The sequence below is a fragment of the Miniopterus schreibersii genome (genome assembly GCF_964146895.1).
Source record: "Miniopterus schreibersii genome assembly, chromosome: 9".
Lineage (NCBI taxonomy): Eukaryota > Metazoa > Chordata > Mammalia > Chiroptera > Miniopteridae > Miniopterus > Miniopterus schreibersii.
Genome location: NC_138118.1, coordinates 55,336,507 through 55,361,781, shown reverse-complemented (window position 1 = coordinate 55,361,781; position 25,275 = coordinate 55,336,507). Strand labels below are relative to the sequence as shown.

Here is a 25,275-nt window from a genome sequence, read left to right as displayed (position 1 = left end):
AAGTTTTGAATTATTACTCTTACCTAGATTAATTTTACCTGTGTTAAAAAATTAACACACATCTCATAGTATCATCTTTCTTACTGCCTTAGTCATACTAGTGGAATTCTTAACCATAAATCAAATAGAGATTCTATTTTCAACATAGTAGTTCATTGGGTTCTCAGAAGTAACATTCAGTGTTAGAAGTAATTCTAAAGGTCTATGATCTATATTCTGCTGAGGCATGACTCAAGGTGGCAGGCAGGTGTGCAGAAGGGGTCCTTTCATGTGGTAGAGAGTCTACCTGATCATTCAGCATGGATATCTCAACATGGCCTAATTGTTTTCTGTTGACAGTTGTTTATGTATTTTGTGAGTGAATTTTACGTTAAGTGGTATATTACAAGAATTGAGATCTTCTGATGAAAAAAACTGTGAACATTAGAAACATCAAGCTCTACTGTATTACATGTGTTTTTTAGTCAGGAATTATTTATCAATTTATAAATAAAATGTAAAAATATAATCACCACACAATATAGAAACCATGGCAGTATCTCAAAATACTCTGAGATCCTTTGCTTTTATAAAAACTTACTTTTTAATAAAAGGTAACATATTAATGGCAGAAAATTTAAGAAACACAGAACAGCACACATAAGAAAAAAATAACCATTTTTAAATGGAAAATAATCAACTTCTAACAGAAAAGCATTAGTGAGTATGTGGACCCCATTTTAAACTGCAAAGGGTTGACTGAATTCAGAATTTGTTCCTCCATGTAATTAAATTCAACCCTTTTTTTATAAGCCCAAAGGACTGCTAAACTGTGATTCAATAAACACTTAAGAGTAAAATTTGTTGATTTTAGCATCAAAAAGCACAGAATAGAATTAACCTTCAGATTAAATTTGAGATTTTCACAAGTTATATTACCAAAACAGATTACTGATTTGAAACTATACCATTAAGATTATAAAGATAATAAAAACTTAAGTGAAAACATCCAATGATCAAGTTTCCTTTAGAAAGACTAGATTACAGAATTAATGTGATAAATTGTTATTACTAAGATTTATTCTACATAATGTCTTGATATTACCAGCTATATTTTACAGATCTATATTTTCAATTAAAAATATTTTATAATTCTGAAAGGATATAGCTCCCATCTTTCCTTTTATATTTTGAGATTTATGTTTCTGATGTAAATGTATTTACTGATTTATTTTAAGAAAACCAAAAAAGAGCATCTCTTTTACATACCTCTTTTTAACTTACTTACTGCTAAAAAGTTTTTCAAAGATTCCCAAGTTTAATGAAGTAGAAATTAAGCAAACAAATTAATGCCTAGATGCTTCTTTGTAAATTGATTAAAATACCATCTAGTAACCTTTAGAGATGGGCTACCTTTCATTTTAAGCTTTCATTTTAATTACTTATAGAAAGTGATTCTGTTCCTAGCATGTGGAAATTAATACAATCATTATTTTTTATATTAAACACAAAAGATGTTGATTTATTTATATTAAGGACAGACAAAATAAACTTTAATACCAAAAAAAAAAAAAGAGTAAGAAAGGGTCACTTTATAATGATTAAAGTTTCAATTTATCAGGGATTCTTAATAAATTTAAATTTCTGTGCCTTAAGAACATGGTCTCAAAAACAAAGGAAATATTTACAGATCTATAAGGAGATATAGAGAAATCCACTATCTCAGAAAGAGATTTTAATACACAACTGTGTTGGTAATTGATACAAGTAGATTTTTTAAAATTAGTAAGACTATATAAGGTTACAAGAACATGATTTATGAACAACCTAATTTTTAGAAAATTATAAATTACCAAACCTGAATAGTCTTATGACATTAAAGAACTTGAATGAGTAGCTTTTTAAATGATAGTAAAAAAATATACGTGTGAAGAAAAATTTAAAGCCCAAGAGGCTCTACTAGAAAATTCTGCTAAACTTTCACACAGGTAATTCTTACACAAACTCATCCAAAACATAGGCAAAGAGGAAACACTCCTTAACTCATTTTATGTATAACCCTGATATCAAAACCCAAAAAATACCATATGAAAAAGAAATTATAAGCCAAACTCATTCATGAAAATGTATGTGAATATCCCAAGGAAAGGGGTTCTGGGAACCGCACAAGGGTAAGGAAATTATTTTTCTCCAAATCAGGATAATGGTTATCCTGGGGGAAGGGAAAAGGTTGTGATCATGTGAGAGTATCTCAGAGTAAGGGAACAGGGGAGTGGGAGATTGGGAGTTTATAATTATTTCCATGATCAACCCATATATTGTATATACTTTTCTGTATATTCATTATACATACTTCACAACAAAAAAACCAAAACAACGTTTTAAAGTAATCTTCAGTATAGTAAATTTATGGAAGTTACACATTCTACTCACATCTGGAGTTAGTATTGGAGAGTTAATATCTAAGGACATTATTTAACCCTTTTCTTATAAATTCTCATACTGACTCATTTTGTTGTACATATGTTCTTTTTCTAATGAAAAAAACCTAATGAATCAGAGTTTACCACGACTATAAATAAGAGTTTCAAAGTATACACTCAGTATTGTTAATCCATTCCGGAAATGGGTATAAATCAGAGAATAGAGATTCTTTTCCAGGAATGTAGGCCAAAAGATTATGCATTCTAAAATCACTTTTATGTTTCTCATAATTCGGGATGGCTGCTATCTAAATCACACCAGACTGTATAATTTATAAAACTTCAAGCTTATTAAAAAGAGAGCTGTTGGGAGATAAATAATACATTAGTGCTATTACCTTTTAGCCGGTGACTTAGAATCTGTTCCAAAATAGCTGCAAAATTGTTAAATTCAGGAGAAGAATCATCAATTGTCTCAAAACAGGACCGATCAATCAGGGTCTTTACAGAAAACCTATGAAAAAAAGAAGATTATTGTTGTTTTTAAGCAGAGTTGATTCATTCACCCAAGTATGAAAAATGGGAGGAAAGAATTTGGGGAAGTTTTACAGAAATACTTTATAAGACAATATATTTTCAAAACTCCCTCTATTCAAATTTACTATGTAAACAGAGAATTTTACAGAAATATCAGGCTTTTCATTTATATATTTACTGTCTGTTGACTATACTAACACAGGAATAGCTCACTGTCCCCTCAGCCATTAAAATCAGAATAAAAAATGACCTAAATTATTAACTCCAAAATACTCAAAAGCCATACTACTACTTCTAAGAAATTTGAGCATCAGACCAAAAATGCTTTTAAGAGTTTTGAAGCACAACATTTAATAAAATTGGATGTGAGTGTTCATGATGTGTACATCTGAAGTTTTTATGAGCTATAAATAGGAAAACTTAAAACTCCGTAAAGTGTGCTATATTATCCCCTCTCATCATAATGTCCGTTGTCTTTATTTTTAGCTGCCAAAAATCAACACATTTTCCAAGATTCAACTCAGATGCCATCTCTTCAGTGAAGGATTATCTTCCTACATATTCCTAGCACAAACTAGTATTTTGTTTGTATCTCTCTTCAGAGACAGCTACAATTTATCTTACTGCTGTTATTTGTGCTGTTTATCTTTATCTTATTAAAATATAAATTCCTTCAGGGCAAAAACATATCTTCTGCACGTTTATATCTTTCTTAGCACAGAGGTCAATGCCTCAAACATTGTACTTAGTACTTGTTGATTTATTTGTAAGCCCTATTTTGAAAGAAAGTGAAAGAAACAGTTACATGCCGAGACCAAAAAAAAGTTCATGATTTTTTAACATGTATACATTTGTGTAATCACCATCAAAATCAGGATGCAGAACAGTTCTGTCATCCCATGCTATCCCCTTATAGTCATACCCTATAAAGAGTAATAGGTGAGTATCTAAGTAAAGACAACTGGGGGGGGGGGGAGGTGTAAAGAGAAGCGAATAACTATGAGGGCTGTTAAATAATGAGAAATGTAAACTATGAGGAGGATAAAGTAATACAAATTATTTCTTCGGTTTTAGGTTTGTTGGTGATGCTATTTAATCAGGACATAAAATATAGAAGACAAGTATAAAGGGAAATATAAAGAGATTTGTTTATATGTACATCCATTAGAAATTATATTTTATATATTAAAAATTAAACTGAGACAAATTTTAAATTCAGGCAGCCCTCAATTTGCACAGTAGGGCAGAACCATAAAAATGACTATGCAAGCTGAAACCATGCAGAGTGATCTTAATAATTAATGGAAAGAATTACAATTGTCTTGTGACCTTTACAAATTTTTGTCGAAACCTTAAGCTCTCACTGCCAGTAATAATGTATAGGGAAATGAAAAAATAGTAAAACATTTATTTAGTGCACTGTAATTTAAAACATTAGAAACACTGAGAAAGTTTTACTTTGAAAAAGACTTATCAAGAGCAGTTTGAACACTGTGCTGTACACCTGAAACTAATAAAAAGCAGTTTGAACAGTGCTTGTCTTCTTCTCATTGTACAACTTAAAATAAGGAATGAGCATGTTTCCTATACCTTAGCAAATTGTCATATGCCCTTCTAAGTTTAAATCAGTTTCCAACATTTTATCCTTTGCACTGTCAAAGCTGTGACACTCTCTCAGAGGCCCTATATTGTGAAGTGGTTTGTCAATGTCTCTTCCTCTGGGACATCTTCACCCTTTTGTCACAACCACTTTACTCCTTTATATCTATATGTTTGCCTTTAATAAGTTTCTCTGGCTGCATATCTAAATTCTCTTGAACAGCAGCAGTGTCAATATTCCCAGCTATTTCTTCCATAACTCCATTTGTGTCTAATTCAAATTTCACTTCTAGCGTTATCACTTTCCATTTCTTTGCCATATTTTCATCTCTGTTGGCCAACCACTCTCAATAATTTATTTTCATAAAGCAACATGTGGGTTTACCACCAAGAGACAAGAAGGCAACACAGCTACAGGCTTTGATTTCTGTGCATAAACTAATAAGAGGTGCATAGTGACTAGTCCTAGACAGACTTTGAAAGAACTGATGTGACTGGTCACTGTTCAAGACCTGTATTTGTAATTTACATAGTGATCTACAGACTAGCAGCAAAATTTTATTTTATGCAATTACTCACAGTTAACATACAATAATATTCCCATTGGAACCATGATGTGAAACTGGTATTATTTAATTGTGGTAACTGAAATTAGTGCATATTGGAACTCTGCAAAGTGTGGGCTGACTGATTTATTAATTACAAACAAAATAAACCCATTACATGTTAGCATAGATAATATATTTTATTGAAAACTATATTTTCCAAAACAAAAAATGGCAAGAACAGCACTGTTTTACATCTTTGCAAATATCTTTAACATTGTGTTTAACAGAAGATAACTAGATTCTCATATCTGCTTCTGTATTCAGTCTATTCTAACATATACCATGCAGTCTCTGGAAAACTCCAAAATTCACTTGGTAAAGACTAGGAACCAAAAAAGCAAACAACGTCTTAGAATTGTTAAGAAAATAATTTTGACCTTTCAGACCTCTGAAAGGGTCTGGGTCCAAGAGTACACTTTGAGAACCACTACTCTAAATTATTCTTTGTCTGTAATGAAATTACTTTTATCTTATACAAATAGAATGATAGTAATTATTATATCCTTAAGAAAGTTAAGAAAATAGTTACTCAAATAATTTTCATTCTTCTTTGGTTCTGACGAATAACCCTGACTGAGAAAGGTTGAGATAGTACAATGTAGTTAAACATTAATCTATCTACAACAAAAACTGGAGTTCAGTGGAGGAAGCTATTGGGGAGGGGGGGGGAGACATCTAGAAAGTAACCCTGATGAAGCTGGCCACTTGTACCAGAAACATAGTCAGTCAGAGAAACAGTAGATGTAATGTATGACCAGATGAATAGAAACAAAAAGGTAAACAGAAACCAGATTAAAGAGGGACTTGAAAAGTCCTTTTTTGTTTCACATGTCCATTTCATTGATAACACATGAGAAAAATGCTGCAAATCCTCAGCAAACTTTTAATAAGAATAAATAAGTACAATATTTTTATTCAGTAAGATATAAACTGAGAAGTATTCCTAAAACGAATAAACAAAAACCACACAGTCTTCACCTCCACCTTTAGGGGGAAACTTCTGCATGCCTGAATGTTTCTCTGTCATCTTTTTTAGGTAGAATGGAGTAGGAAAGCTGACTCTGCAATCACATTCAAAGTAGGAGTAACCTACTGCTTTAGAAAATTATAGCACCTAAGATATTAATGCACATTGGTGAAATAAATTTAAAAAGATAAAACTAACAAAGTGCTTATTTCATCAAAGGAGCTAGGTTAGAATTCAACCGCCTGTAACAGCCTGATAAGATTTTAGTCACCACTGTCCTTCAGAAATAATACAAAATTACCTAACAAATGATCTACTTTGTAAAATGTAATGGAAAAAAGCAGCCATGGAGAGCAACAAATATATTTTTTGTAGCATCCAGAGCCATATACAGATCAATCAGTAGTCAATAATATAGGAGTCTTTTTATCATGTTATCAGTAGTTTATATTCCTATAAAAGAAAAATCTGCATGACAAAAACCTAAGATGGTGAGTCTCAGGGCACTAAATTACTTTTAACTCAACACCTCTCTAAGAACTAAAACAAAGCCAAAATCCAAATATCACAAAATACATCATTACACAGAATTTCTGTTATTTCCAAGAAGAAAGATATGTTCAGGGTGAAAAAGCAGTTTAAATAATGTATAATATATCAAAATTAATAATTTAGAAAAAGAGTATTTCCCAGCTTTGTTTCATCATTTATACCACTCTTCTCCTACCAACACAAACCTAAATTTCAAAAAGGCTAATTAGATTCTTAAGCCTATGTTTTACTTCTAGCTAGTCAAGTCTTCCTACTCAACACTTCTCTAGAATCACGTAGCTAGCTCCACAATGCCAGAATAATGAGAATCTTTTCCTCTATAAGACAGTAAGTAGCTAAGATGTGCTATAAAAACCAAATCTGTAAAACGAATTTTAATACATCTAAAAAATATCACACAGATGCCGATCTATTTCCTGATAATGATGATGTTAACATTAGTCATCTATTTCTTGAAGAGGACTGATTTTCAAATAATGACAATCTGATGAATGTCTAAAAATACCAAATTGTCTAAGTAACAGCTTTTACATAAGAACTTGAAAAATCAAAAATTTACATAAAAAGGTCTTATAATTGTTCTTTTTTAATAAATATTTTTAATTTTTCAATTACAGTTGATGTACAATATTATATTAGTTTCAGATGCACAACCCAGTGATTAGAGATTTATATAACTTATGAAGTGATCACTACATAAATCTAGTATCCATCTAACACCATACAGTTATTACAATATTACTGACTATATTCCCTATGCTGTACTTTACACATCCCCATGACTGTTCTGTAACTACCAACTTGTACTTCTTAATCTCATCACCTTTTCCACTCATTCCCCCCAACCTCCTCCCATCTGGCAGCCATCAAAAAGTTCTCTATCAGCCTGTTTGTGATATGCCTATTCATTTGTTTTTTAGATTTCACATATAAGTGAAATCATACGGCATTTGTCTGTCTTATTTCACTCAGTGCAATACCCTCTAGGTCTACCCATGTTGCTGTAGATGGGGAGATTTCTTTTTTTTATGGCTGAGTCATATTTCACTGTATATATGCAATGCTTCTTTATCCATTCATCCATCGATGGACACTTAGGTTGCTTCCATATCTTGGCTACTGTAAATAATGCTGCAATGAACATGTCTTTTCAATTTAGTGTTTTAGGTTTCTTTGGATAAATACCCAGAAGTAGAATTGCTGGGTCCTTCTTTGTCTTTTGTTGTAGTCTCTGTTTTAAAGTCTATTTTGTCTGGTATAAGTATTGCTACTCCAGCTTTTGTTTCCATTTTCATAAAATATCTTATTTTATCCCTTTACTTTCAGTCTCTGTGTGTCTTTCAATCTGAAGCAAGTCCCTTGTAGTCTGCATATGTACGGGTCTTGTTTTGTTATCCATTCAACCACCTATGTCTTTTGAATGGAGCATTTAACCGATTCGCATTTAAAGTAATTGTTGATACATGTCTTTATTTCTATTTTATCATTCATATTTTTTATCTTTTTTCTTCTTAAAGAAGACCTTTTACCATTTTTTATAACATTTTGGTGATGATAAACTCCTTTAGCTTTTTCTTGTCTAGGAAGTTCTTTATATGTCCTTCAATTCTAAATGATAGCTTTGCTGGGTAGAGTGATCTTGGCTGTAGGTCCCTGGTTTTTGTCACTTGGAATATTTTGTGCCAATCCCTTCTGGCCTAAAAAGTTTCTGCTGAGAAACAGCCGACAGTCTTATGGGAGTTCCCTTATAGGTAACTAACTGCTTTTGTCTTGCTGCTTTTAAGATTTTCTCTGTATCTTTAACCTTTGGCATTTTAAGTATGATGTGTCTTGACATGGGCATCTTTGGGTTCATCCTGTTTGGGACTCTCTGTGCTTCCTGGACTTATATGTCTATTTCCTTCACCAGGGTAGGAAAGTTTCTGTAATTATTTTTCAAGTAGGCTTTCAGTTCCTTACTCTCTTCTTCCAGCACCCCCAAGATGTGAATGTTGGTATGCTTGATGTTTTCCCAAGGGTCCCTTAAACTATCCTCATTTTTTAAAATTCTTTTTTCTTTTTGCTGTTCTGATCTTCCAAATCATTTATTTGAGCCTCTGCTTCATCTACTCCACTGTCAGTCCCCTATAATGTATTCCTCATTTCAGTTATCACAGTCTTCATTTCTGATCAGTTCTTTTTATGTTTTCTCTCTCCATTTTTATGTTTCCTATCTTTATGTTGAAGTTCTCACTGAGTTCATCTACTCTTCCACTAAGTTCATTGAGGATACTTATAACCAGTGTTTTGAACTCTGCATTTGGTACATTGCTTGTCCCCACTTTATTTAGTTCTTTTTCTGGAGTTTTGTTCTGTTCTTTCATTTGGGATATGGTTCTTTGTCTCCTCATTTTGGCTACTTCCCTTTGTTTGTTTCTATGTATTAGGTAGAGCTGCTACATCTCCCAGACTTGGTGGAGTAGCCTTATATAGTAGGTGTCCTGTAGGGCCCAGTGGCACAGCTTTCCCAGTCACCCAAGCTGGGGAGTATGCCACCTGTGTGGGCTGTGTGCACCCTCCTACTGTAGTTGAACCTTGATTGCTGTTGGCACATAAATGGGAGAGACTTATCCCCAGGACAATTGGGGCAAGGACTGGCCTCAACTACAGCAGAGGAGCTACTGTGCAGGGGCTGACCCCACAGAACAGGACAAGTGGGGCTCTGGTGCCTGATGAGTCAGTCCTCCCCTTGAATATATTGCTAGTGAAGGTGGTTGGGTGGAGCTCCAGTGTGGTCTAAAGCTGTCCACTGAGTGCACTGGCTCTCGGGCCTCCCGGGAGATGCAGGCCAAGGTCAGCCTGCATGTACCCTGCCCAGAGTCACTTGGTATGAGCTATAAGTGATCTGCAAATGGCTGCTTACTTCTGCTGGGCGTCAAGGTGCCAACTGGGAGAGACCAAGCTGCTGAGGCAGACTACCACTATGCTGGCCTGGGGACACTTAGCAAGAGAAGAACACTGAGATCAGATGCTCCTTGTTTGGGGTTTGTGATTGTTTGAGGGATTTGGAGGAAATCCGCAGCATGAGCCAAAACAGGTTTATATGGAAAAGTCACTTGAAGTGGCTTGGGCCTACAAGTTGGGTAGGGCGGTATCTCAGGGAATCACCAGAGTAGAGTGAACAGTGTTAGTCAGGAGACTCAGATATGGTGCCTGACTGCCGACTCTGTGAGGGAAGGGCTCAGCAAAAGAACAAGGGCCTACGGCAGCACTTCTGCCTGAAACAAAGCTACCACACCAACCCTTGCCCCAAAGCCAGATAATTCAGTTCATCCCTTTATATCCCTGACACCTTTTGGGCTGCAGCCCCAGTGCTGGAGCTCAGAGGGAGAGAGAGTTTGAGTGTGTGTGTGCCTGGGCCCTTTAAGAAGAATGCCTGGGACTCCAACAGCCTCTGTGTCACTCAGCCACAATCCCCACTGATTTTCACAGCCTGAAGTTGTGGGGACTTCTCTTCCTGGCACTGGAATCCTGTGCTCATGACCTGATGTGGGGCTTGGACCCCTCAGTCCTCATGGGGACCTCCTCAGTGAAGCTATCCCTCCGATTTTTAACTGACATGTGGGTATGGGACAAGCCTGTTCAATGTCTCCACCCCTCCTACCAGTCTGGATGTGGCCTCTTCTTTATATCCTTAGTTATAGGACTTAGGTTCAGCTAGTTCAGCTAGATTTAAGGTGGTTCTGTATGATGGTTGTTCTGCAGTTCTGTTGTAATTTTGATGTGGTTGTGAGAGGATGGGAGTACCGCATTTACCTACACCACCATCTTGACAGAAGCCTTAAGTGCAGTTTTAAAATGTCTCTATCTTAAAATATTCTCTTTCCCACCTTCAGTGTCCAAAGGAAATTTTTGTGTAGCTTGGAAATAAGAAAGAATGATTGTAACTAAAACCTTCAAACCTAAGAAAGCATGAACTACATTTTTCCCTTTGGCAACATACCAAGAAAATAAGATATTTACCAAATCCATGCTTAAAAATATCTTCATTATATCCACATTAAATCCATTCCTTCCATAGTTTATAAATTTGTAACGTAATTGTAGCTACAAATAATTAAAAAGCAAAAAAGTGACAAAATCAAAACTAAAATTATTACTTTGTTAAATTACTTTGTTAATTGGAAAGAAATTATTTAAAAAGTGGAAATTCCCCTTTATTATTTAAGGCTCTCCATTAGTACTATACACACATATATTCACATAAAGTATATAGGAACACAATGGATTTTTTGTACATTGATTTTGAATCCTTCAACTTTAATATATTTATTTACTGTTCCTAATAGCTTTTTGGTGGAATTGTTAGGTTTTCTACAAAAAGAATCATGTCATCTGCAAAAAGTGAGAATTTTACTTAACTCTCAATTTGATACCTTTTATTTCTTTTTCTTGCCTGATTGCTCTGGCTAGGATTTCTAGCACTGTGTTTAATAATAGTGGTGAAAGTGGGCATCCTTATCTTGTTCCTGATCTTAGAGGAAAAGCTTTCAGTTTCTTACCACTGAGTAAGATATTAGCTGAGGGTTTGTCATATATGGCCTTTATTATGTTGTCATACTTTCCTTCCACACCCATTCTATTGAGTGTTCTAATAATAAATGGACGTTATATATTGTAAAAGCTTTGTCTGCATCTATTGAAATGATCACATGATTTTTATCCTTTATTTTGTTAATACAGTATATCACACTGATCAATTTGCAAGCTTGATCCCCAGTAGGGGGCATGCAGGAGGCAGCCGACTGATGATGTTTCTCTCTCTCTCTTTCTCCCTTCCTCTCTCTCTAAAAATCAATAAAAACATTTTTTTTAAAAAGATGATCCAATTATTCTAAATCAATGATGAGAACGTTAAAATAACTATGATTAATGTATTCAAGAGAATAAAGAAAAAGATGGATATAGATAAAAAATAGGTATTTTTTATCAGAGGATTAGTCTATTTAAAAAGAATCAAATAGAAATTCTAGAACTATCTGAAATTAAAAACTTATTTGATGAGTTGAACAATAGATGAGAAAGAGCAGAAGACATGATTAAGGAGCAGGAAGTCGATAGAAAATATACTAAATGAAGTATATAGAGACAAAAGAATAAAAAATACAGAAAAGAATATGAGTCATGTAAGACCTGGTGAAGTTTAAAATACATGTAATTGAAGTATAAGAAGATACTAATCAAAATTTTTCCAAAAGTGATGGAAGAGCAATAAAAAGGGTAAATATGTACATAAATAAAAGTGTTTGTTGCCTGAATATCGAATGTAAAATACAGTAATAAAATAATCTTGCAGAATTTAAAATATATGTAGATTTTAAAAGTATATCTAGTATGAGAGGGAATAAATGGTTCCAACATTACTGGAGAAGTAGTAAACGTTAAATTTGTATTAGACTGTAATAAATCAAGGGTAAATGCCAGAGAATAGAAATCAAATATACAGGGGTGAGCAAATGTAGGTTTACAGTTGTGAGTATGTGAAACACAGTTTATTTTTATACTATTATTTATTAATTGTTGTATTATTTTCCATATGAACAACTGTAAACCTACTCTTGCCCACCCTATATATATATATGAAAGAAAAAGAATATATGACTAACAAGTTCAGAGAGAGGAAAACTGGAATAGTGGAATAAATGGAATAGTACTGTACTGATAAAAGCAAGCAAGAAAAGGGAAAAAAGTGAGCAAAAAATAAACAGCAAAATGGTAGCTTGTAAACCCAAATAAAATAGCATTAAATATAAATAGGTTAAATATTCTAAATAAATAAAAAACTAGATAAAATGCAAAATTCCATTCTATAGTGCCTACAAGAGACACTTGAAATGTAAGAACCCAGAAAGATTGAAATAAAGAATGGAAAAATATACAAACATAACTAGAAGAAAGCTGTTTTAACTAATATATTAACAGAAGACAAAATAGACTTTTCAAGTCACTAACAGTATTTGAGATAAAGGACATTTCATGATGACAAAGCAATCAAACCGCTAGGAAGGGTTCACAATTCTAAATCTGTACACACCTAGTAACAGAGCAACAAAATATTTACAGCAAATAATGACAGAACTAAATGGATAGACAAATTTTCACTCAGAGAGATAGACTTTAATACATCTCTCTCAATACCAAACAGACTAAGCATACAAAAAACTAGTAAAGATACAGAAGATATGAACAACACAATTAACATACTAGATCTAACTGGTATATATAGATTATGCAGTCAACAATGACAGAATATATATTCTTTCTGAATGCACATGAAATATCAAAATTAACCATATGTTGCATCATAAAGCACACATAAACAAAATTTCAAATGTTAAAATCTTTCAGAATATGTTCCTGCACAGTGGAATTAAGTTAGAAATCAATAACTAAAAACAGAAAATCCTCAAGTGTTTTAAAGTTAAACAACCTTTTTAAATAAACCATGCATCAAAGAAGTCCCAATAGAAATTAGAAAACAGCTAAAACTAATAAATAATGAGGCTACAACATTTAAAATCTTGTTTGCTATCCCATAGCAATGTCAAACAAGGTAATTTGTAGCCTTAAATGCATACATTAGAAAAGAAAGCTGAAAAACAGTGAAAGGCTGAAAAACTCCCATCTCAAGAAATTAGATAAAGAAGAGGAACTTAAACTGAAAGAAAGTGGAAGGAAGGAAATAATAAAGACAAGAAGAGAAATCAATAAATTAAGAAACAAATGTACAACAGAGAAAATAAACAAAGTCAAAGGTTGATTCCTTGAAAAAATTAAGGAATTTTATAAACTCCTAGAAAGAAAAAAAAAAGGGGGGCAGAGACTACCAATATCAGGAGACAAAAATGGAAAATTACTACAGATTTTTTAAGAAATAAAAAATATTAAAAGAATACTAAGGAAAGCTCTAAGTTTAATATTTATTAAAGTATGGTTGATATACAGTATTATATTAGTTTCAAGTGTACAATATCCACCTGACTTATTTACCTTATAGCTGGAAATTTGTATGCCTTACTCCCCTTCACCTTTTCCATTCATATAAATGAAATGAGTGCATAACTAGAAGAATTTGCTGAAACTGATAGAAGAAACAGGAAGTCTGACTTGTTCTGTATTTATTAAATAAATTAAATTTGCTACTAAAAGTCGCCCACAAACACAATTTGCAGTTCAGATTTCATCCCTGGTGAATTCTTCTAAAAGTTTAAGAAATAAATATTAATCTTACACTAGCTCTTCTACAGAACAGAATAAAAGAACATTTCCCAACTTGTTTTATTAAGGTCAGATCATCTTAATAACAAAACTAGACAAAACTAGACATAAGAGAAAACAATTACAGACCAACCTCTTCCATGAACAAATATTCAAAAATTCCAAAAACTCATCAAATGCGAAGATATGTAAAAAAGATAACACAACTGGTTTTTATTCCAGAGTGGTTTAGCATTCAAAAGTCAATCATATAATTCACTACATTAACAGAAAAAAAAGGGAGAGAAATAATTTGCTCATCTTGATAGACAGAAAAAAACATTTGACAATATAGTATTCAGAATCCACTTATGATAAAAGTTCTTGGCAATCTAGAAATACAAGGGAATGAAGAAAAACCTACGGCAAATATCCTACTTAATGGTAAAATTATTAATGCTTTCTGCAATACTGGGTCCTAGCTAGTGCAGTAAGACAAGAAACAGAAAGCATAAAGTGTGAAAAAGGAAGAAATAAAACAAGCAGATGACATGACTGTATAACTAGAATGTTAAAAAATACTGCAGAAAATCTGTTAGAATTTTAAAATATGGTAAAATTAATAAATTAAAAATGCAATATTTTAAAAGGTCAACTTCATGTCTATATATTTACAAAAAAGAAAATAAAAAGTATTTTAAATAATGTTACAGTAATATAAAACTATCAAATATGGAAAAATAAGTCTAAAAATGTGTATAATATTTATATATTCAAAACTAAAAAACATTTTTGAGAAAAATTTCAGAAGCTAAATACATGAAGGGATATTTATGTTCATAAATTGCATGTAAGTGTTAATATTATAAAGATGATAGTTTTCCCCAAATTTATAGATTCAGTGCAATCTTAATAAAAATGCCAGACTTTTAATGGAAATTGATAAGGTGATTCCAAAATTTAGTTTGCAAAGGCCAAGAACAGCCAAGACAATCTTGAACAATAAAGCTAGAGAACTTACACTGCCAAACATCAAGACACAATATATAGTTGTTATAACAGTATGATATTACCTCCAGGAGAGACAACTAGACTAATATAACAGAAGAGAGAATGCAGAGGCAAATACACAAATGACCCAGTCACCTGATTTATAAATGTGACAGTTGATATAGGAAAGCATGGTCATTTAAATAAATTGTACTAGGTTAACTGATTTTCCTAAAGGAAAATATTAAATCTTGACCCTTATACCTCACAGCAAAAACAAAATAAACTACAGGTGAGTTGTGGATATAAATGTAAAAAGAGTAAAACAATAAAGCTTCTAAAAGAAAACAGGAGAATATTTTCATTACTTTGGAGTAGGCTGATTTCTTAAACAGGTCACAGTAAACACTAAATATGAAGAAAATGTATGGACTACTTTATAATTAAAAACTATTAATCAAAACACACGATACAGAGAATGAAATATCAAGCCACCAAATGGGAGAAGATATCTGTATTACATATAACCCGTTTAAGTCCTGCATACAGAATATACAAAAACTATATATCAAACAAACAAGTCAGAGATCCTAGTTGATGAATCACTTGAATTGGCACTTCACAAAAGAGCATCTTCAAATGGCCCATAGACTTATGGAAAGGTGCTTAACTTCAGCATGTGACACCCCAACAAACACACCAGAATGGCTAAAACAAAAGACAGAAAAAAGTAAACTAATAGTGAGGATGTAGAGCAACTGGAACTCTTATACATTGCTCACTAGTAGATACATTGGTACAACTCCTTTGGAAAACTGTATCTACTGAAACTGAACATATGCATGCCCTATGACCCAGCAATTCCACTCCTAGGTCTATACCTGAAATATGTACGTATAGTTACCAAAATGAATATTCATGAATATTCAATTAGTAATAGTCAAAAAGTAAAAACAACTCAAATGTCCATCAAGTAGAATGAATAAACTGTGATATATTCAAACAATGGAATAACATACAACAATGAAAATAAACTACAGCTACATGCAACAAAAAAGATGAATCTCACAAATAATGTTGAGCTAAATAAAAAAAAGTACATACTGTTTTATTCCATAAATTCAAAAAGAGGCAAAACTAAACCATAGTGTTAAAAGCCAGGAGTGGTTACCCTTAATGGGGGTAGTAACTGAAAGAAGGTAAGAAAAAAATTCTGGAGACTTGGGTAATGTTCTTTATTATTATTATTATTATTACTACTACTACTACATCCTCAGGACTTATTTAACTTAAAACTGGAAATCTGTACCTTCTGACCACCTTCACCCTTTTACCCATTCCCCACCCCCACCCCCACCCCCGGCAACCACCAATCTGTTCTGTATCTACGAGTTTGATTTTTTTTTTAAGATTCCACATATAAGTGAGATCATACAGTATTTATTTGTCTTTCTCTATCTGACTTATTTCACTTAGCATAATGCCCTCAAGGTCTATCCAATCCTGCGAATGGCAGGATTTCCTTCTTTTTTATGGCTGAATAATATTCCATTGTGCATACATACCTACATTTTCTTTATCCATTCATCCACTGATGGACACTTAGGTTGTTTCCATGTCTTGGTTACTATAAGTAATGCTGCAATAAAACAAGTAGGTGCCGATGTCTTTCTGAGATAGTGATTTCCTTTCCTTTGAGTAATGTTCTTTGTCTTGTTACAATTTGTGTCCTTTGCAAAAAATTCACTGAGCTGCCCACTTATGCTACGTGCACATTTCTATATGCATATTATAAGTCAATAAAAATCTATATGAAAAATAGAAGCAAAGTGTAGCCAGGAATAGGCTCAATAAATTACTATGATGATCAATATCTGTTTTAGAGGTTGGTCACAAATTTAATACTAAAATTTCTAACAGCTGTATGAGAAAAAGAGTTGTCATTTATACATTCATTTGGGTTTAATAGATATTAATAAATCAAATGCTTAGAGATACAATTATTGCCATTAAAATAAGACAGATATTTTTCATATAAATCTTCACAAAAGAAGATACTTTTTGACATAATAAACAATGTCCTTGACAACAACTTATAAGAAGATCCCCTGTGACTGCTTCTTCTGATGACCCTCAATGTAGGCAGATGGAATCTTATCAATACACAATTGGGCAAAAGCAACTGGGGACAGAAGAGTGCGAAGCAATGCAGCTTATGTACCCAGCTGCTCTCTGATGATTTGGACTGACCCAGAATGTATTTTACAAGACTGTAAGACTGAATACAAGAGTGGATAAGTTTCACATATTCTTCCTTGAATATCTTGTCTCTCAACTGAGCTTCTGACATTTATCCATCAGCAGTGAAGTTAAGATAATAGTTTCTAGAAAATGTGTGGGGAACAGCTATTCTCTGTTGTCAGTTGAATATGAACCCCGTTTAGCTACGGGAAGACATATTGACCTCCTGTGAATGCTGAGAAGCCTACCTAGGACTAATAGCTGAAAAGATGATCATCCTACCACCACTGTGAACACCTACTGTTAGAACTTTAAGAATCCTTAGAAATACAGAACCTGCTCCAAAGCAACATAACTAATGTTGATCAAAGTCCCAACCCAAGTTCTAGTACACAGAGCATGACAGAGCTTACCCAAAAATATAAATCACTGTAGCGAAGGTATGAAGTCTTATGAGGTATACTGAAGCAAATAGTAACAAGAAGAGTAAGTCGCTGAATTTAAAGTTATTCAAAGGATTATATCACCAATAATACTCGGTAACATTTCATACATACCTGCACTTCATTCACCAACTTCAAACACAGGAATAGACTTTTTTCTATTTATTCAGTAACCAGAATGTTAACTCAGGCCTCTGGGTGCCTTTGTTATTTTTATTTTTTAACACATGATAAATTCACTTATCTGCTTTCCTAGTTCACAACCAATCATAATGAGCAAGTCAGGATGGAAGCAAAGGATGGAGAAAGCACAAAGAGCTGTTAGAAATAAGCAGAGTTGTAAAAAATAACAGCTAACTTGGTAGGAAGAGACAGCAAATGCAAAAGCAGATGAAGTCTGAACACAATCTTTTGGGGCCATGTAGCAAAAAGCTCTATGTACCTCAAGAATCTCCAAAGACAGTCATTGCACAGGATATAGTCATAGAAACAGATCCAGAGTAAGGTCATCAACAGGATTATATTATGCTACACAGAGTCTTTTAAAGAGGGTAGGAAAATACGTAACCCTTTTCTAAAAGCAATTCATCCAAAATATTCAAAATATTGCTGTTTACTACAGTTTCAATTTGAGCACTTAAATTAGAAGCTGCAGTTATACAGAAGACTGTACTCCACAGTAAATGCTGAGCAAAGCACTATAGTTGATGGGAGAATTTTAAGCTTAACTCAAACATTAGTTACATGGAAAATATGAGCACCTCATTCTCAGGCTACACTGGAAAAATGAGGTGTTTATGTTATTTGAAACACATTCAAGTTATGAAATAATATCTTGACCAATAGAAAACTAGGACAACTATGTACATGTTATTAAAAGTAGTTTATTTTAAAAATCATCATTTGTCCCCACTCTGCTTAGCTCATCACACTATCTCCTTAAATCGCTCATCAGTCCTCTAGCCACAAGACAGGAAAATTATGACTTTGTGTGGAGAGTTTCTCTTAAAGTATTAATTTAAGAGTTTAACAAATTTTATTTTTAAATCTGTTTATGCACACATACTTAAGAACATACATTTTAATACTTTTCTCATAAAACAATGTTAAGCCAAAGAAAGAGAATTTAGATTTTAATTCTCTATTATCAAAAGAACTAAAATCAAAGTAATATGTAAGCTTTTCAATAGCCTATGAAGCTTAAAAATAACAGAAAAAATGAATAATACCTGATTTTCAATGGATGAAGAATGAAGGTTTTTAAAAATGCCTAAGGGCTTTAACAATTTAATTTTTCAAAGTTCTTACTGGTAGAGTATATGAGGGGAAAATACTAGTTGGTATACGGAAGCAAAGTCAGTCTGAATATTTTAGAATTGAGTGTGGAATAATTAGATTCCTCAAATGATTTATTTTCTCTCCATAATCTATGAAAGATATGATAGAACTGTACTTACTTGCTGAGATAAGAATCACCCAAGTATTTTTAGTCCACAATATATAAATTTTCACTGAAAAAACCCCTCATGAAATAATTACACCCACAATCACAATGAATCAAAATTCAACTCAATTCCATTCCATTCAATTCCACTATCCTACCTAACCAAACAACCCAATTCCAAAGCTCAATGTATAGCAATATTGGCGGTGGTGGTTTTTTCACTTTCCTATATATCAGCAATGAACAAGTGGAATTTGAAATGTAAAACACGTCAATTACATTAGTATCTCCCAAAATGAAATACTCTAGGTACAGCTCAGTTGATGGGGATGCTGTAGTGGCTGGGCCTCTGGACACCAGAACCTGCAGCCCTCATGCCAGCCCCCAGCTTGTGCCCCCCCTGCCCAAGGCCCACCTGCTCCTTGTGGTTCTGCCACCAGACCCTGCCCAGCTCCTGCTCCTGCTTTAGTGATCCTCCTGTGGATGGTGTCCCCAGTAAGACCTGGGGGGGGGGGGGGGGGCGGGTGCTAGGCTGAAGCCACTGCTCAAGTGGTTCTAAGAAGTAACCTTCACTAGCCACAGAAATCAGACAAGAAAAAGAAATAAAAGGCATCCAAATGACAAAGGAAGAAGTCATTTGAATATGGCATGATACTATATAGAGAGAACTCTAAACATTCCACCAAAATAATACTATTAGAACTGTCAACCAATGGTTATTGGCACCAATTCAACACCAACAGGAATCCCCAATTTGGGGTGCAGTGAAGAAGAAACTTTATTCAGTGCAAACAGCTCAATTTTAATACAAACAGGACTGTGAGAACAGCATGGCTGTGGAACAGCTCTGTAAGGAGGCCCTGGGGCAAGGAAGCCCTGGAGTGAGGCCTCTTTCCAGCTAGACAGCTCAGCTCTAGTCTGGGCTGCTCCAGGGAGTCAGTGTTTCAGCTCCAGCCCCAGGAGGGGAAACACAGTCTTCATCCTTGGTAGAAAGGTAAAGTGAGCTCTAGTAATATTATTCTTGTATAAGATGTTTTTAAACTAAAGAACTGTGTGGTTATATAATAACATTTTAAACCTAAGTTGAGCACATGCCTAAAATTGTTTAAGGAGTAAGGAAAGGCATTACTGCATAAGTATTAATAGATACACAAGAATGACAGTGTGTGAAGGGTTTGGTTTGGTTTGCTTTGGTTTGGTTTCCAATTTTTCTAGGACATCATTAGAGAATTACAAAATGAAATGTTTTTGTTTACAGACAAAAACGCACATACCTCATCTACCATTAAACAAGTATCTACCATTACCTTGCTCATATTTAGAAAAATTCAAAACCAAGTATGAACACATTTTGCTTGAAGACTATCATCAGTTTTAGGGCTGTCGTTGAAGGTTAACAATGAACTAGTACAAGGTTATTTTACAGATGAGAAAACTGGAAAATGGGAAGGTTGCATGTCTTATTAAAGGACATACAATTATTTAAAGAAAAGTAAACGTAGAACTCAATTAGACTTCCACTAAACCAACTTCCCAATATAAATATCGAATGACCTCTGACTTGATATGTAAAAATTAAGAAATAAACTCATTGTAAGAGATGGATGAGATGCTCAGAGTTTGGTAACTCTAAAAGGAAGAGAAAAGCGACAGAAACACATAAATATTGATTTGTTTGTTTTGCTGAATTTGAAGTGGGGTTACTTAAAACAGCCAAATGGCCTATAGTGACTTTTTTCCAAAAAAGTAAAAGCCTTTTAGACAAAGCCTATCAAATAGATCTCCTTACTAGACAGGGATGATAATTTATATGCACCATCAATTATTTGGACATAAAGAACAGCCTTAGTAATATTACCCACATAAACAAAGGTTGAAATCTAAACTAGAAATTGAAATTTATTTTAGCTACAATACTAAAATTATGTGTAAACTGTAACTAAAGTCAGCAGTTATATTCATTTCACAGCCGAAAAGAATAATTATGCAAATAAAAATAATTAAAAAAAGCTAGTCAAGAAAGCTCTCCACACAAATCTGTAAGAGAGGCTAAAATTTCTTAAACATAACTTGAAATGTAATTTAAATAAGGTTTAGATACAAGTCCCTTTCTTCTCCTAAACTGCCTCTGAAGAGGGAGCAAATGAACATTAAATGACCTAAAACCAGTCATGACAAAAATAGAGAAGCAAAAGGAAGAGTACCAACCACTGAATTTATTCATTCAATAAATATTTACTGAGTGTCAGATGCTATAGTAGAAAGAATTAAAAAAAAAAAAGACTCAGCAAAAAGCAGACAAGGATGCTGCTCTGTGAAGTTTAACTCTGATGAAGCTTTCACGAAATACATTACCCTAAGAAGCACTGCATATGTTGGAGCCTGATAGAAACCATCCTCTTTTTAAAAAAAAACTAATTATTTTGAATATCTGTAAAATAAAGGTAAGAAAATTGTTCTATTTACCTAACTTAAAAAATATTTTCCTAAGTTAAAAAAATTTAATGTAGCCTATCTTTGTCAAAAGGTTGCATCCTAGACAGCACAAATGGTAAATTAAAAAGATTTCATATAATTTCACTGTTTACAACCCCAGTGCCATAACAGTCAGTGAGGCAGGTCTTTCTGCTAGAAAGGCAAACATTTGTAATGGTCCAAGTTAAAAAAACAAAAAAGTCACTCAAAGTTATTGAGTATACGTCCTAGTATAAATATGCGTATTATGCAAAGATGCTAAACACATTTTTATACAAAGAAAAGAAAAATACAAATATAAGCTGCATAGGAGGAAAAGGTTTCATCATTCTCTGATTCTTAGAGGATTACTGATGGCTGATGATGAGGGGTTTGATTGAACAAAGTACAGTAAATTTAAAACAATTGTTCAAATAAGTTCCTAAGAAATGGATGCCTAGGACTTCAATTTTTTTAATACTCAGAAATAAGACTTAAAGAAAATATATCAGCATATTAAAAATAAGTTATTATAGACAGTAATTATTCCTTGTATAAACTGTAATTCCTGTTTTAGATAGTGATTCCTTTCATGTTTCTATATTTTGTAAAGAAATACTACATTTATAATTAGAAAACATTTAAGGAAAGGCAGACCTTGGAATAAACCACTGACAAGTAGACTAGATACCCTCCACAGTCCCACTCTTGATAACTGCAGAAACAGCACCAGCACTGCAATTTAAAGTGGAGAGGAAACACACACACACGCGCACGCACACACACACACACACCGGCGTGTCGTGGCCACTCCGGTGTCTGCGGCATGAAATGACTGACTATATATGCAAACAAGCCAACACAAGAACAGAACGCACACTGGTTTTGAGACAACACAGTAAACAATCACCCGGGTGAGGACCGCTCCACCAGAGGCTGGCCGGCGGCTAGGCGCGCACTAAATGGGAGCGCTCTGCCCCTGCCCCCTTTCACTCGCGACCGCACATTCAAAACAAACCCTGCTGCAGCCCCGCCCCAAGCCGTACCCCAGGCAGCCTCCAGCCTGGAACCCACGGAAAGTCCGGGGCCCCGGCTGTGCCCAGACCCCCGCCCCTCGCGGGGCGCCCGGACCCGCCACACACCCGGCGCTGCAGAGGCTGGGGCGCAGGGCTGCAGCCGGGGGTCTCGTGACCCCCGGGGCCCGCGCTCCCCCAGAGCCCCCAGCCCGCGGCGCCGGGGCCCCCTCCCTTCCCTTCCCTTCCCTTCCCCCGAGCCGCCGGCCGCCGTACCTGCACACGGTAATCAGGTTCCTCCTCTCCACCGCGGCATTGCGGGCGCTCAGGCTCTTCTTGCAGCTGCCGCCCCCGCCGCGGCTCCCGCTCAGGCCCCCCAGGCTGCGGGAGGCCATGGCGGGCTGACCCCGCGCACCTTTTGTCTCGTGCGACCCCGCCCGCCCCACCCCCACACCTGCCTCCAGGCTCTCGCTCTGTGTGCCCCCCTGGGCTGCGAGGACACGGGGAGGATGTGGGAGACAGCGGGGGGGGGAGGACACCGGGGGCTGAGGACTCGAGCTCCGCACACGAGTTACACACACACACACTCACACTCGCGCGCACTCACGCGCACACACGCACGCACCACCCCTCGCCCTCGCGCGCGCCCCCGACCGCCAGGCTGCGCGCGCTGGTCGGCGACGGGCGCTCCGCTCGGTCCCGCGGGACCGCGGCTGCAGGCGCGCGCACGTGCCCGCCGACCCCACGCGCCCACCCACCCGCACTCCGGGGCCACTAACTCCCTAGCCCCGGCCGCGGGGGTGAGACGACGGGCCTCACGCGCACAGCCCCGCCCGCCCTGCACCTATCAGGCCAACGCCACCCCCGGAGCCAATCGCGGGGCTCAGGGGGCGGGGCCTTCCCCCGCGAACCTTAAAAGCGGCCGCTCCAGCTCCGCCCCGGCGCGTGGGCAGCTGTCAGGGCGCCGGGCTCGCGCGCGGCCGGCTCGGTGCTGACGGCGCGCGGGGGAGCCGCGCGGCTGCTGGCGCAGGGATTGCGGGACGCAGGGCCCCCGAGGGACCCGAGCTGTTTACTGACCCTCACCTGGAGCCTGGCTTTAACCGCGGGGATCTCTAGCTTTAAACCGCTGATCGTTAGCCCGAATTCCGTGGCATCCGAGCTAAGGCACCGGGAATGCAGCCGCGCAGGCTCCCGCGCCGAGCCTCCGAGCCCGACTCCCAGGAAGGTGGTGGGGTCTTTTGTGCTAATGCTCCCCCCTGGACAGACGAACAACAACAAGTAGCTCAAAGGAGGAAAATGGCTCCTAGAACATCCCTCTTGGGGCGTCTGATGGTGGGATTTCTTACACCCCCCCCCCAAGACCACGTCGCTCCTACAGTGTCCCCAGCACTGCCTGCAGCGGGGACCGACGGACTCCCGGGGCGGGTGGCAGTCTTCTCCCTGCGCCCTTCTACCCTCCTGGACAGCGGCCCCGGAGCTGGGTGGGGGACAGTGAGCCTAGGGGCAGTTTGGCCTTCCCTGAGGGGCTCCCTGGGAGAGGCTGGCAGTGCCGCCCTCGTCGCGCGTGCTCGGAACCTGGCGCCCACTTTTCCAGAGCTTCCCCACCCCCACCCCCACCCCAGTCTTCTGGCGGGGAGATCCTAGCTTGGGGCCCTGCGTTCTCTGGCACCCACCGGAGTCGCCTGTTCACCTCCCTTGGCATATCCCTATGGGGCCTACCTAGTAGGGCGCTGTGCATAGAACAGCGTTTCAATGAATATTTATTAAATTTAACTTGAAAACACCTTCGGCATTATTTTACTGAAATTTTGGTTTGGGTGGCTCCAAAATCCATCTAAATTCTGCCTCTGGTTTTGCATTTTCTGTCAAAGAATGTTATAGGATATATAGTTTAGTGTAGATATCTCCGTACTTCACGTATATTTTACAAAGTACTATAGGAGGTAGAGACTCTGTGTTGAATGCTTTTAAAATACAGAATTTTGTTTAATGGCACTGTAGACTACTAATTTCTGAGGTTGTAAAAATTTTTAAATCTCTATTTTAAATGATCAAAGCAAAGACTAAGCTCTTTCAGCTACTAAATCTAATCGCAATATAATAAAACTTTGTGTGTGGGGGGGAAATATTTGTCTTAATTAATTTACTACAATAAATACTTACACATTAAAATTATAAGAACATAATTTAGACAGCCTTTAAATTTTATCTTTTACCAATAAAAGCAGAAGGGTTCCCAAACATTTCTTGTCTGCTCTATAGTGACCTAGAAACTTGACAGAAGGATTACCCTCCCAGGAGCTCCAACTTAACTTGTCTCTTCAGGCAACCCCAAAAGTTTGAATTCAGAAGTAGCCATCAGGAAACAGACGCACTGGCTATGCAGGCAGGCTCAGCAAAATATTTGCACTGTCAATGACAATACTACTTAAATTGAAATTGTTGTTTAAACATGGATTAAAACTGCATAGGGAGAAGAGTGGAAAGCCATCAATTATCAAGAAAATTACTAGACACCCAGACTGGTTTGTCCTGGGAGGAGGGAGAGAACACACATGTCTGAAACACCAAGAAGACAAAACCAAATGATCATGTCAAATAGAGAAAAGTGAGGTGTCATTATTCTCAAAATTAGCTTTCTAGCCTCAAGTACATATTCAGGTTATTGGTACTACGAATTTATATTTATGACTGGAGACTTAAAACAACATCTGAGATGATTAGTTAACAATGTTATTTTTCAAATCTACTTTTAGGGTGATTCAGTTGACAATGGTACTTACTGCACA

The 25,275-nt window shown here is 36.2% G+C and overlaps 1 protein-coding gene across 7 annotated transcripts in view; it reads right to left on the bottom strand.

Moving 5' to 3' along the window:
* The window catches only part of RUNDC3B (RUN domain containing 3B), a gene marked incomplete at its 3' end in the record, with an annotated part of 118,094 nt that extends 94,777 nt beyond the window's left edge, over positions 1–23,317 (bottom strand). For 2 of the 7 annotated variants that reach the window (XM_081147618.1, XM_081147619.1), the window contains exons 1-2: positions 22,763–23,307; positions 2,801–2,916 (exon numbers count right to left, since the gene is read on the bottom strand). In XM_081147618.1, coding sequence (XP_081003744.1) covers positions 2,801–2,916; positions 22,763–22,881 — 235 coding nt within the window. In that variant the 5' untranslated portion in view covers positions 22,882–23,307. Of the gene's footprint in view, positions 1–2,800; positions 2,917–22,762 lie in introns of all 7 variants that reach the window. The other 5 variants (XM_081147616.1, XM_081147621.1, XM_081147617.1 and 2 more) reach the window with 4 other exon arrangements.
* Positions 23,318–25,275: the final 1,958 nt, after the last annotated feature.